The sequence below is a fragment of the Channa argus genome, chromosome 13, assembly GCF_033026475.1.
Source record: "Channa argus isolate prfri chromosome 13, Channa argus male v1.0, whole genome shotgun sequence".
In the NCBI taxonomy this organism is placed as follows: domain Eukaryota; kingdom Metazoa; phylum Chordata; class Actinopteri; order Anabantiformes; family Channidae; genus Channa; species Channa argus.
In genome coordinates this window covers 10,637,861-10,652,229 of record NC_090209.1, presented here as the reverse complement: position 1 = coordinate 10,652,229, position 14,369 = coordinate 10,637,861, and the positions used below count along the sequence as shown (strand labels likewise).

Here is a 14,369-nt window from a genome sequence, read left to right as displayed (position 1 = left end):
TAAAATGATCCCTGAACTCCAGAAGTGACAGGGGTGAATCAGATATGAAACTGAGTGGTTGTGTGTGTGTGTTTGTTTGAGATGATTTAAGGCTATTTAATATGCAAGGAGATATAACTGTCACTTGTTATTGAGGACACTGTCCTATATTGGCCACCGACAGCAGTGCCTCCAGCAAAAAGCCACCACTTCTCTCAGCTTGCCAGCTCCCCATACATTACACTAACTGTACTAAAGTGGTAGAAAAGAAAACTAGGAAACAAGGTGGTTTCAGATTAGCCTATGGACTATGCATAGAGCTATTCCTCCTAATTCCTTCTTCACAATTCAATTGTCAAACACTTTCTTGCTGCCAGTAGTGACAGGCATTCTCACGAGGTCTGGGCTTTAATGATTAAAGGTATTGAATTTCAGGCTGTGTTTGATTTGTCTATTCACAACTTCTATTTATAAGTGTGCACTGAAGCTAAAAGTAGCCTCAGTGTGTCAGTTGTATTGTGTGCTTTTTGTTGATGGGGCAATAGGCCAGCTTTAGATTTTAAACGGGCTTCATATTGTTTCTGTCATCATCATCCTTTTTAGTTTCCCTGACTGCATTTTTGTTTGAAGAAAACGTCTGTACATCCTCTCCTTTATCGCTTACTTTCTCACGTATGGATCCTTTGATACTGTACTGACAGGTGAAAAAGTAAATTAAATGAATGAAATATAAGGAAAGTAGCATCCTATATCGGGCACAAAACGTCACAGTGGTTTGATGATGGGGAAAAGATGTGAAATGTACGCATATGATTTTATTTATTTTTTTGACCTTTCAGCTTATCCTGTGAGTTCAGGGTCGCCACAGCGAATCATTTGTCCACATGTTGATTTGGCACGTTTTTTGTTTTTTTTTACGCTGGATGCCCTTACTGATGCAACCCTCCCCAATTACTACCTGACTTGGGACTGGCACGGGCTGTTGGGGGTTAAATGTATTGCCGAGAGACACTTCGGCACATGGTCGGGAACCTCCGACCCTCTGGTCGCTAGGCGGCCACTCCAACAACTGAGCCCCCAAATTGTGTGCATATGATACCAACACGAATTGGAGACTTTTGCCCCAATGTTTTGCCAGGTGTTCAGACTAGAAATAGCACAATAAACACAAAAGCTAGTTCTGAGGAATTGTGCTCCATCTAATTGGACTAGTCTTTGGTTGTTTCTGCTATAGATGATGGGTCTGTTTTCCCCTATGTCCAATGAAAATGTAAATAGAACAGCTGTATCAGTGAACAGCTGAGATGGTGAAAATGACTTTTTTCTTTTAATACATTTTTGGGCGTTGGGTATAGTAAGGATTTCCATAGGCCAAAGATTTTGGACCAGTGAAGACCTCTAGGGTGTGGTTTCACATAAGACCATAAGTGCAATCAAATGAGCCAGGATTTTACAGCTCTTGAAAATTATCTAGCCAACAATTACTGTCTGCCGAAAGGCAAATTCGGCAAACAGCAGAATTAAATCTAGATTAGATTATTAGTTTGAGTAAATTAGTAAGTATACAATATAAATACCATGTATCTCTCCATCTGGTTCTTTACATGCAAACACAATCATTGGGGAGGCTGCTGACTTGACAGTTGTCCAGAAGACAATCATCATCACTTTAAAAAAATGTCATTGTTGAATGGGATGGCTATTCGCAGAATACTATTCATAGGACATTCAAGGAAAGTTGACTGGAAAGGAGCCACCACGCCCAGATGTCTTCAGGAAATGGGCTACAACTGCTCTTTTTCAAACAATACTGATTATGTTAATAATGGTAAACCATGTAATGATCAACATTCAATAACGCATTCACAGGCTGATCGCTTCCATGACACAACGCATTAATGGACTGATTTGTGTTAAAGAAGCCCCAACCAAGTAGCCTATTGATTTCATAAATGAACATACTTTTCAGAAGTTGGACATCCTTGTATTGCAAATGCTTTTTTGATTAAACGCCGGGAAAGCTGTAAACATGGAAGTGTTTCACTGTATATGTAATGCAATTGAAGCTATAAGTGAGTTTCTGTTTTTGAATTCAATTACGTAAAAACTTTTTCACTAATTTGCTGAGATGCACTAGTATAGGCTGCGCAAAAACTGTAATCTTTACTCAGCCTCAAACCATCTCCTCCTGCTGTGACTTGTTAAATCTACTAATGTATGTTTGACAATCTCAGACCACAACAGCAAGCAAAAGCCGTTAAACAAATGTGTACTCATAGAACCACACTTCTAGTGCACACACTATGGTAAAAACACACCTGGATTCACACACACACACACACACACACACACACACACACACACACACACACACACACACACACACACACACACACACACACACAGGAAACAATACAAGTGAAAAGCATGGTGTGTGCCCCCTGCTGTTAACACCATCTTGTGTTTGACTCTGGCTTTATACATAAGCTAACTCACCTCCATTTCAATGCCACTGTAATGGATGGGCTGACACCAGCAATTACACACTAGAGAGAAAAAAACTCTGAGAGAGATACAGAAGAAGAAGGTTCCTTTTCTAGCTCACACTGAGAAAGAGCCATTAGCTTTTCCACTACACACCTCACCTGTATTTCATTCATAAATAAAACATTTAATTTTTATCCAGATAAACATCCAACATTTTGAACACATGATAAATGTAACGATGCAAAGACGATAAAGATGAAACACCTGCAAACACCTTATCATCTTAATTCCTCTTATAATTACACAGGCCAAGCTAAGTTGTATAGGTTGAATTAATGTTATATAAATATCCATCATCACACATAGTCATTCCCCCCTTGGGTTGTGTTCTTGTGTGTGAGGAGGGCAGCGTGCCCAATGCAGCTTTAATTGGCATGGCAGAGTGCCAAATGATGGATGGGTGGCTGGATGGAGAGAGACTGTCTCTCAGTGTCTGTCTCACACTGTGTCTGTTTCTGAGTCAATGAGAGCCATCTGCCAGTACCACAGGCTATTCTCAGCGCTGTATGTTTGCCCACACATTTGTTGCCGTACAGTCACTTGTGTGCGTACCGCTGGCTTTCTGCACACGTAGATACGTACAGTACAACAAATAAGAGCTGTGAACACAGCATTCGCATATTATTGCCATTTACGTTTATATGGTCAACTTCTAGCAATGCGTTATCTGTGTTTTAGGCCCTGTTTCTGGTCACCTGATGTCTGCAGGTCCTGTATTCATTCTCCTGTTAGTTTTGATTTTGTCTGAATACATGTGGTTCTTTAGGAAAGAAGTGTTATACTATGTTCACCAGCAGGTTGCCAATTGTTCCTGCTGTTTATGCTGTTTTTGCTCAAAACAGATACTTGTTGCAGCTGAAAACCATGGAATGGGAACAGTGAAAGTGCAACAAAAATGATGGGCTAATAACCAAAACAACCAAACACTCAAAAGCTTGCTCTTTTCCATATGCTCTCTCTGTATTACCTTTTTGTCTAACAAGGCTTACACACTGCTGTTTTCTCAACTGTACACTCCCAGTTCTTATGAGTCAATCTCCTGTTTTCTTTTTTGTGTGTTCACAGCTCCTGGGCTTCGTGTACGCCTGCTACGTAGTCAGTGCTATGACTGAGGAGGAGGACAGCTGTGAGTTGCTTGACCTCGCCCTTACACACACGCGCACGCACACACACAGAGACACACTATCATTCTTGAAACACAGCCTTGCAGCGGTGAATGAATCACACCCAGACCCACTTAAATAGATGAGATGGAAAACACACAAGTTAAGGAGAACAAGGGTAGATCTTTCTTCATCTCTCTCTCTCCTATTCCCACTCCTCACTATCATCACTCCAGCTCTCCCCTTTCTCTCCTCTCTCTCCTCCCCCACACCAGCTGGGCATTCTCTCTGCCTCCAGAACCAAAGGAACCATGTGTTCACTCTCCACACCTCATTCAGCCCATTCTTTCCTTTTCTCTTTCACGTGTACACTTCGTCGCTGAATCTTTCCTCCTCATTGTCCTGTGTGGTCCTCACTTTCTTTAATGTACTCTGGCTTTCACTTTTATCTCTAAATGTACCCCCTATTTGTTGCTCCAGCTGTCTGTTGCATGGTTCGATTGTAAATCTTTGCTCTTCCAGTCTGTCTCCGTTGCAACTAGTCAAACATGCATGTGCTTGGGTGAAGTGGCTCCTCCGTGCTTTATGTCAGCTTCTGTCTGTGTTGTTGTATACTGTACTAAACGTTTAGCATTTAACTCGGAGTTGGACAAGCTCCATAGCTATCCTTGACAGGAAGAGAGTTAGAAGGGGGTGTGGGGGAAAATTCGGTGGGGTACCATAAAATGAGTAATAAGATAAGACAGAGAAACCAGAGACAGGCACTTGTGATAAATGACACAGCTACTTTGACCTCATGGGGGGCAATTCAGAGATGGTGCTGTAAGTTAACCAATCAGAGGACAGGAGCCCTTTGATCCTATGATGAGTGGGAGTCATAAATATCTGATTAGTACTGCAGTAACTCACCAGCATGCACAGCTATGTCTGCATGCACGAGAATCTGGCTTCACAAACATTTTAACAGGCACTTTGAAACCAGGTGCAAAAAGACCTGTTCGATGTACAAAGGCTGAATGGAAACACTGAGTTTGTGAGGATTAAATACAGTTTCTCAGGTATGTATTCATACATATGTGGTTGTTGTCAGATATATTAGGAACAATCTGGCACCTAGTTGCAAACATGGTTGTCCCTGTAGTTGACTCCCAAACTAACACGATACAAAAACCAGTGTAATGGGCAAAGCACTATTCTCTGGCTTTTCAGTGTGTTTTCCTGTAGATTAGTGGTACAGACCTTTCAAGTAGTTCTTTGGTGGTCACATACCAGAGATTCACTGGCTGTGAGCGGTTAGCATAGCTGAATATGTAACTGTTCCCTTCCCCAGCTCTGGGCGGTACCACTTAATCACCAGTCACCCCTATGTAATGTTTGGAAAGCCATACCTCAGCTAAAAAAACAAAAGACTTTTTCACTTAGTGACTTTTCATGTTGTTTTTCATGACCTTGGAGCTCCATTCATTCCCCGGATGGATTGTTGGCACATAAAAATGCTGTTTGTTTTAAAATTATAGCAGACAGTCAAACAGATGCAGAAACAGAGATAAAAAAAAAAACATAGCAAGAGAGCAACACTGAAAGGTTGGCAAAAACAGAACACAATGTGATTTTTATTGGTTTTAATTATTAGGTAGTTCTTCACTGATCCGGGCTGTGGCAGAGTAAAACGTTGCTACGTTGCTTCCAACTGCTAGCTCTTTGTTATTGTAATCAGCCCTTTGCCTGCACCCGCAGACACACACACTTGTTCATGCTGACACAGGTGCACAGACACATACACATGCTCACACCAACACAAAACCCAGCTAAGACACTTAGCTGCTCTCATTTTCTCATCTCACATTTCTGCATTGAGCTCCCTGGCTGCCTCAGCATCTCTCCTCCTACTCAGAACCTGTCTTTACTTCTACCTCTTATGCTTTATTTCTTTTCCCTGGTTTCTTCTCATGTAGATGGAGTAATCGACTATTAAAATCCAGCTTTAGTATCTTTAAGAAATCTTTCGCTATCTCTCTCAGTCTCTTCTCCCGTCTCTGGATTTTTAGCTTTAATGAGGTGTTCTTGTAAAAAGATAGAGGTCTCTGGTCACTCATGAATCAGCCTCATTAAGCGCCCTGCTGGTCAATAACTTCCACAGTTGATCGCGTCTCACTGGGAGAAGACAGCTTGGTAGAATACTCAGGAGATCCAGAATAAGTGCAAAGAGAGAAAGAAAGATGAATGTATGATGGAGGGTAGAGAGAGGTGTTTGTCAGGACAAAGCTGAAGAGGGAAAAAGGAGACGGGGCAATATGCGGGAACAAATAACACAAGACAAGATGAGCTTTTCAAGAATATATTAGATAAGACAGGAATTCCTCTCACGCAGAGCACTCTCTCATTCTCCAGGGAAAAGGAGAGTTAGATTTGAGTGCTCAGGCTTGTGTAAAGAATAGCGGAATGAAACATGTTTGCGTGCACAAACTCGCACGCACACACACACACACACACACACACACACACACACACACACACACACACACACACACACACACACACACACACACACACACACAAACAACACACACACACACACACACACACATTAGACACAATGAGCAGAATATCAAGCATCATACATACAACAATCATCTTTATTACTGATGTGTGTTTGTGTCTGTATATATGTGTGTGTTGCCCGTGCACATGCCCTTTGATGTGACTTGCTTGCTTCTCTGTCACTTCATAATTACATGTGCACCAAAACGTACCTACTGTACATGCTGCAAGTATTTCTGTATTTAGTTGACTAGGTTTAAGTGTAGGTCTTGTGTGTAGTTTTGTGTATGAATTTGTTACACAGAGTTATCAGTAGTGAGCAGACACACTTGCAGAGTGAGTGGTGGGGAAAATCCTCTTTGTAAAGTAGGTCATGGAGTTAGCCGCCTAGCTCTGGGATAAGCTCACTTTAGCATGTCTGCTAATTACGATGCTGCCCTCTGTGCTGAGTCACATCCCCAGAAAATCCTCCACAGCAGACAGAGCAACTGGAGGGATTGATTTATGTGTATGACTGAAAAGGTCAAAACATCAAAAAACACACCAAAATGTTCAAAATGATAAAAAAAAAACAAAAAAAAAAACACACCAGACATGTAGAACAGCGGTTGTGAATGCACCCTTTTCACAAAAGGCATTTGATTTGTCACAGCAAAGAAGACGCCAACAAATTAAAAAAAATATGAATAATGGTCAAATTTAATTTAAACAGCTTTAGTACCAGGGTCATGCTGATATGTATGTTATTTCAAAGTCAGGACTTAGCTGAGCAGGCTGTTGTGAAAAAAGGTGTTCAAATAACTTTTCAGATAATAAAATACAACACGAATACACATTAAAGCAGTTTTTTGTGTATTTTTTTTTTCCCAAACTATTCCCATTCAGAGTTATATGTTTGCAATACAGGGTCCTTTTTAAATATGTCAAGATTTTACACAATCATTTTAATTCAAATGAAAATACATGATCTGCATGACCATTACATTAGTGAAATACAATATTTGCACACTGGTTGATTTCACATCCAATGATTTCACAGTGGCTGGAGGAGCTATGCTCAGTTATAAACAGACAGTAAACACATTTTACTTTGCTTTGTATCTTTATTATATAAATTCAGTTGTATGGGCAGTGGACATCATGACTGGGACAGTGCATGCATGGTGGTGCTGGACTTTGTGTGAGATCAGCAGTTGTAGAAACATTTTTCAGATACTCCAACATTAATAGTACACAAAGAAATAAGCATAGTGACAGCATTTGCTATTTTTGTCACATTAAGGTCCTCATCTACTGAATTTCAATTTTCATAAACACAAGCAAACTAAACACACTCCTGTTCCATCTTTGCCTGGAGCCTTTCTCTCTTTTGCATGGACGATTAACTTTAAAAATGCTTTCAGTCAAACATACCTGAAGTGTTCTAATGCAGAATAACTGAGCATAAAACACCTAAACTGGTCTTTAAAGTAAATGAGCAGTCTGTATAGCAGTGGTGGCTGTGTAATGGTGTGTGAGGACAAAGGTGCAACTTTGCAGCATGGAGTCAACTGTCAGGAGCTCCTTTAAATATAGTGTGAGAGAGCGAGTGTGTGAGAGAGAGACCCCAACTGTGTTTTTATCTTTTCTCTTAAGCCCCTTTCAGACATGCACTGGAATTCTGACGTTATCCGGACTTTTTTAAGAATGGGTTTATGTGTGAACGAAAATACATACGTCTGAATAAATCTCCGGCTGTGAGTTACATGTCTGAAAGGCCACTCCAGATAATGTCCGAGGCTGAATTCTCCTAGCTTTATTGTCCGGAGTTCATGTCTGAAACAGGCTTTACGGTGCTAGAGACTAGATTTGTGTCTGCCCTTTATCTGCCTTTGTCTCTGCCTCATCTCTCCTTGTTTCTCTTGATCTTTTTTCCCTCCTGTTCTTTTTCCCTTTATCTTTATGCCTGTATTTCAACTGACTCTCAGTTTACTAACCCTCAAACACACACAAGGTGGGTGGCCAAAGTTCAGATTGAACTCTCTGGTTCCGGGCTCTTTGTCCCTCCTGGTTCGATACAGGTCCTCCTCAGTTTTTCGCCTACACTGAAACATAAATGCTTTACATGGGTCCCTGTTTGTTTAATGGCTTAACTGTTGACCTACATACATTTCACTTCTCATGTGTGTCCACACAAGTAAGAACCGACTTGCTACCACTGCCTGGAAGAGCCCACTATCTGCACTAGAGGGGACAAATTAGATGGTTTCATGCTGAAAGTTTTCCATCTTCCCTAGGGTTTTTCAATAATTTTATGTTTCTCATCCACACTTGAATGCCAAAACATTAGAAATGTGCTTTAAACATCTATTGAAAATGAACAGGCCCCCAGGCTTAAAGCTTTTCACCATTTCATCTAAGCAGCTTTACACATTCATTCACATTTTTCAAAGTGTCGCTGGCTGTTTACAGAGCAACCATAAAAAACAGAATGCTTCAGCAAGTCTAAAATATTCTCAAAAAACATGGTCGCATTACCTGACATATGTTTGTGTTTTCAAAAAGCTCTGATTTTGCTGTTGTGAACATACATGGATGGTTTCTCAACCATCAGCGCTTAGTGAGCTGCACAGACGGTCAGGGTCAGATTAACGTGTGCAATAATTAATGGGAAAAAGGTTCAGTAAGGGACAAGCAAATAAGTTGCTGGCATACACTCTACAGTATGTGGGTGGGATGGAGATCGGTATTATAAATGAAGGATATAATAAGGTGTTAACTGATGTTCGACACACAAGGATGTCTTTATTTAAATAAGAGCAGCCAGGGCACCTATTGACACACTAGGTCTGATCTTTAAGCTGAAGTATATGCAGAGACTTTCATGGGTTGTGTTGTGAAATCATTAAGTCAACTGCTGTTCTGTGAAGATGGAACAAGAAATGTAACAGAAATTTAGACGGGATAAACAGTGGACCTGTTTGTTACACTTGTTAAAAGCTGAAGTCATTAGTCATCCACTGGGGACCATGAATAGCTCTTGCAGATTTTACAACAATCCATCCAGTAGCTGTCATGATATTTCACTCTGAGGTCGACAGATGGGCTGACTGATATTGCCATCCCCCAAGCTGCTAGTGTGTCTGAAAATGGCAGCCATCATTATCATCTAACTGTATTCCTCAGCATAGTTTATCATGGCAGGGGATAATTCCCACCTGCTTCAGATGAGAAAATCACTAAAAGAAAAGAGCAGGAAAGAGTTCTTGGTGTGTTTGTATTGTGTGTGTGTACAGATGAATAAGAGAATCTCAGGAAACCAGGGCAGGGTCAGAGCTAGGGGACCTCATCCGGTCTACTGTACCTATCAGTATTCAACAGGCCACCCCTGCCTCCTCTTATCAGGATGGAACTGATTTGGCTGATTTACAGGAATTTCCATGGCTGGCTTGGGTCTGTTAGTTCCCCGAAAGAACCCATTTTTTGTTATCCTTTTGAACTAGGTTACAGTCTTTGTTTAGTATCTTTTTTACCCGCTAAATCAGGATCAAACTCACTTTCTCTTTATCCTCGTCTTGTGGTGTTTACAGGAGACTCACAGCTTCTGGACACGCTCGCCTCTTTCACATGCTGGCCTTCAACTTAATCTCTCTTTGAACCCTTGTCAGTCAGACCAGCAACCAAACACACCCTGTCCTCTCTTCACTTTCCCTCCTCTCTCCTGCTCTGCTTTTGTGTCCCCCTCAAAGGCTGCAAGCATTTTCCTTCATCAGAAAAATACTGTCTCCTTACATCTGTGAAGAATACACAGCACTTTGGTAGCAGCCTAACCCCTGTCCTTCTTGCATGACATAGCACTCGTTCGCTCATCTGCACTTCGCATGGAGTTTGAACTCTAAAGTGAGAAAATAAACAGAAAGGGTTGAACATTCGCTCGGTGGCTGAAGGTCACCTCTGTTTCTGCGATAAAAGGCTTAGGCTGTTTTGACAGCTGGCCAGCTTTCACCTGTTCGTGAGCTTTCCCTCTGGCACGAGGCAGATACCCCGATGAAAAAAGTTTAAGCACAGATTTTTTTTTGAGGATTGTGGTATTTGTCAGAGTTAAAACTAAAAAAAGATTTACAGCTTGTGCTGTTTTAGGCAAGCTGTCTACCTTTCAACATCCCTGTGTTACATCTGTTCCAGTTGTGACTTTTCTTTCTCTTTCATTCCCCATTCCATTTTTATTTCCATCATTTTTGATCATGCATGTCTTTTAAGGTATTCTCTTATTGTCCGTCTTTTGATTTGTTTCATAATTTGTGTTCAATCCTTTGTTTTCAGTTGATTTTATTGGTGGATTTGACCCATTCCCACTCTACCATGTTAATGAGAAACCATCTCATCTCCTGTTAAAGCCCATGCATCTGTAAGTATGACTATGTTGCCATCCCATTATGTGTATATGTCCCTGTGACTTTTGATTGTGACTGTAAGAGCAGGTGCATGTGAACATTCACATCACCGTTGCATTTGGTGGTGGAATACATTTTATGGATGCACTCATTTGTTTCCTGCATGTAATTCTTCACTTTGCCTTTAAGGTCACATTTCCAGATTTTCCCCAAAACCATTGATCAGTCAGAGCAAAAAGGATTATCTGAGATGACAAAATGATCCTAATCCAAGAACAATTTCCAAAGCAGGATCCCATACATTATAACACAACACTAGGTTGCTTGCTCAGTATCTGGAGGTTTGCGTCATGTCTGGGGAATAAACTACTTTATGAAACATGCTACATCCTGTTTGAGTGCTTTGGGGAAAAAAAGACCTTCAATGATCCTACTGTGTAATTTTGTTTGGAGTGTTGATAGAAGCACATGTAGAAAACTATACAAAACTTGCAAAAAAAAATTGGATTGATCAATTCAGTTGTGTGGAAAGCTTGATAAAGTAGGAATGGGAAGTCTTGTAGTAACTCTCTGCCAACATGAAATGGGTATTGGGCAAAAGGGTCAGACTGCAGATCTAGTCTCCTCTTATTGGGTCTCAGGGCTTGTTGTCCCCAGAGGTCTGCAGTTGATCCCTTCTCCTAATGAGAGCAACATGTCCTCCAACCTTGGTTGCTCAAATGCACTGATAAAACCCTTAGGAGGGTTTCCTGAAGTAACACCCTTAACACCCTTAAAACATGGTTAAGGAGCTTGGGGTGGTAGGTTGGTTGACAAAAACGCCCAGATTTACTGAAAGATTTAAACAACTATTTAACAGTTTAAAATGAAACGCACGATCTTTCACTAAACCCCTAACTGTATTTTTTATTGTAACTATGTCAACAAAGTTTTTATAATGTTTATTAACAACTATTTAACAGTTAATAAACATTATAAAAACTTTGTTGACATAATAACTATAAAAAATACAGTTAGGGGTCTAAAGTGCTCAATTTTCAAACAATTGAAACTGAGTTTGAATCAGGAAACAGATAGCGGTCTCCTGTGTTAAAAGTGCTGTGTTTTTGTTGACCCACCCTACTTCCTACTACCCACCCTCACAGATTTTCCTTCTCTTATGCATCATAATTTGGCTTCCTCTACAGTCCTTTCCATAATTACTGCAGCCACCGGAAGTTGCCCAACAGTAGAAGGTAACTGTGGGTCATTATGAGCTTCACACAAACAAACCTATAGGGCTGATGCTTAGGTGATGCTTATCTTTCCAATCTGCTAGGAGTTAGACTGTGCATTAATTTATGTGGATGTAGACCTGTCAGTGTGTGAGTTGCCCAATAAATGTTAAAGCCCTGTCTTTTTTCCCATGTTATTGTTTTCTTCAGGTCTACGTAAATAGGAGGACAACCAGCAAGGAGGTGACGCAGAAGATTCCCACAGAGACAAAATGGCTGTTTTGACACAAATGTCCCAGTGCTCATTCCTCTCCTTCTTGGTTTAAGTACTTTAAACATGTCATTTACTGATGTGCTGCCCAGAAACGCCAACACTTGTCAGTTAGGGTCTATTGTTTTCCAGGGAGGGATGACGGGTTCAGCAAATGGGGGGATTACCCTGTAACAAAGCCTCATATTGTGTATTGAGGGAAGTATCATTCTTTGTGTTGAGTTGAGGTCCCATTGATGTTACCTAGCCATAACTGTCTAATACTCTTGAAGAACATGATTGTATAGAACATGCACAGCATATAAATACGTTGTCTATGTAATCGGGGACTGCCCAGCATTTTCAGTTTGTGGTACCGTGTCTTAGAGAACTCAGTGATTTAGCATGTTATTGCTGGTTTGGCTCAGATCGTGGCCGGAGGGCTGAATTACAGTGGAGCCTGTGGAATGAGCTATTGTGTGCTGCCTGTTTACTTAAGGCCAGGATCTGTGTGCATAAATACACTAGCAAAGCAGGAAGAGGCAGGGGAGTGGAGAGGTAGATGGAAGGGAGGGAACAAAAGAACCAAACCTACAGGGGTATCTGTCAAAAATAGAAAATTTAAATAATGAAAAGGGGGCAGGTGGGCGGAATTTAAACTTTAAAATCTAAATTATCAAGAATGCAAAAGATAATTGTGTTTGCGTTCAAACACAAGAAATGGCTTTTGAGTCTTACTTTTATAGCCGAAGTCTTATTGTGATTTATTTCACCAACAGTCAGTATAAACATCACTATATCCAAAATGTCGGGCGACTGCTTTAGAAGGTTGCTCAAAGCTTTGTTTTTACTCCAGTTCTTCTCTAACTACTGACATCAGGCTGCTGACAGTAGTGATCATTACACACAGTCAAGCAAAGGTTACATGGCATATTTTTAACTTCAAGGAAACAATAGAAATTTGTTATTTGATCCTTTGGTGTCAAAGAAACAGTTTGAGTTAGACAGTTATTGAAATTGCACACAATAGTGTTGGGTTGTATGGGTATTGTCTTCAGCATAGCGTAGCATGGCTATACCAGGATCAGAGCACATGTCAATTCAACTGTTTAGATTCTCAGTGGTGATAGTCTCGGTTGTAATTGTTTAATGGCACGTTTTTACAGGGTTTGTATTGTACTTATGCACATAAAATATTAAGTAATGAGAAAATAGCCAACTAGTGTCTCAAGCTGGCTGTATATGAGCTGGTTAAACTGTAATCGAAAACGTCCACTGGACTTTTATTACTCAGATGTATTTTATTATGATCCAGAAAAATAGGCAAAAGTGCACTCACCTGGGCCATTTCCCATAAACATTTCTCAGTGTTCCCTCTATTAGGACATAGTCAGTTATAATCACAGCCTGTTGCCCAACTGTTGGTGGGTCCCTGCTACCATCTGGTGTTCAAAGTGTTCAGTTACAAGTTACAGGGACACTGGGTTTCTGCTACTGCTTCTCCAGATAACCGTAAATCTTAATGATGACCATCTTATAAGACATGGCCACGGTTCTTTTTATATAACACTTAGCTTTTCTTTATCATGCAGATTAAAGATTACTTTTTTTAATTCTCTGAATTGGATACAGATGTGATAGGTTTGATGGCAATAATTCTTTGTGCAGTAATCGAGATTGGCTATTTAGCTAATCTTTCAAAAAGTAATTCTTTTTCTTGCAGACACATTACTTTTTGTTAGTTTTTCCGTTGCGTCTGTTCTCAGCACCTCACTCTGCTGGGTGTTACTGTACATAAACTCAGACAGCCCATCAACAAATTGTTATGATTGTGCAAATCATCTGATCACATCTGCAGCCTAATTTTAGAGTGATCAGAGTGACCCATTTTAATAGCACTGGTCACCACTCTATTCGAAAGTTAATTTGTATCTGATTGTTTTCTGTATAGAGCCCTCCCAATTTAGACTAACAGTAAAAACACAAACCACCTCCGATTGTAACATAATCAGTAAAATGCTACTAAAATAGTTACATAAACATTAATCACCCTGTCGGTGCAATATAGCCTCTTCCTAAAACCTGGTGACTGGAATTAGTTTAAACCTGTTATGGTTGAGTATGTGCTAGTTTTCACTGAAGAAAGATCTCAACTCTTTGTAGATAATTTCTTTTCTTTGTATAAAAAGTAGAAATTAGCTATGTTATTTCTCTCCTCTATTTTGTGTCCTGTGTTTCCCCACCCATGCGTGACCCGATTGTGTAATCCTATTTATCCACTGTATGTTAATGTAAATAGATGTTTGTTAATAAAACAATGTGCTTTTAATGATTTAGTTTCTCTTTTACTTGATTATGTAAA

At 40.3% G+C, this 14,369-nt stretch overlaps 1 protein-coding gene across 3 annotated transcripts in view; it reads left to right on the top strand.

Annotated features, from left to right (window-relative positions):
• Positions 1-14,339, top strand: part of nkain4 (sodium/potassium transporting ATPase interacting 4) — a 40,670-nt gene extending 26,331 nt beyond the window's left edge. Inside the window, exons 5-8 of one of the 3 annotated variants that reach the window (XR_010916299.1) lie at positions 3,592-3,652; positions 10,473-10,557; positions 11,968-12,970; positions 13,016-14,339. Coding sequence is in view for 2 of the 3 variants with exons in the window: in XM_067526409.1 (XP_067382510.1) it covers positions 3,592-3,652; positions 10,473-10,557; positions 11,968-11,977 (156 nt within the window). In the remaining variant the exon portion in view is untranslated. Of the gene's footprint in view, positions 1-3,591; positions 3,653-10,472; positions 10,558-11,967 lie in introns of all 3 variants that reach the window. The other 2 variants (XM_067526409.1, XM_067526410.1) reach the window with 2 other exon arrangements.
• Positions 14,340-14,369: the final 30 nt, after the last annotated feature.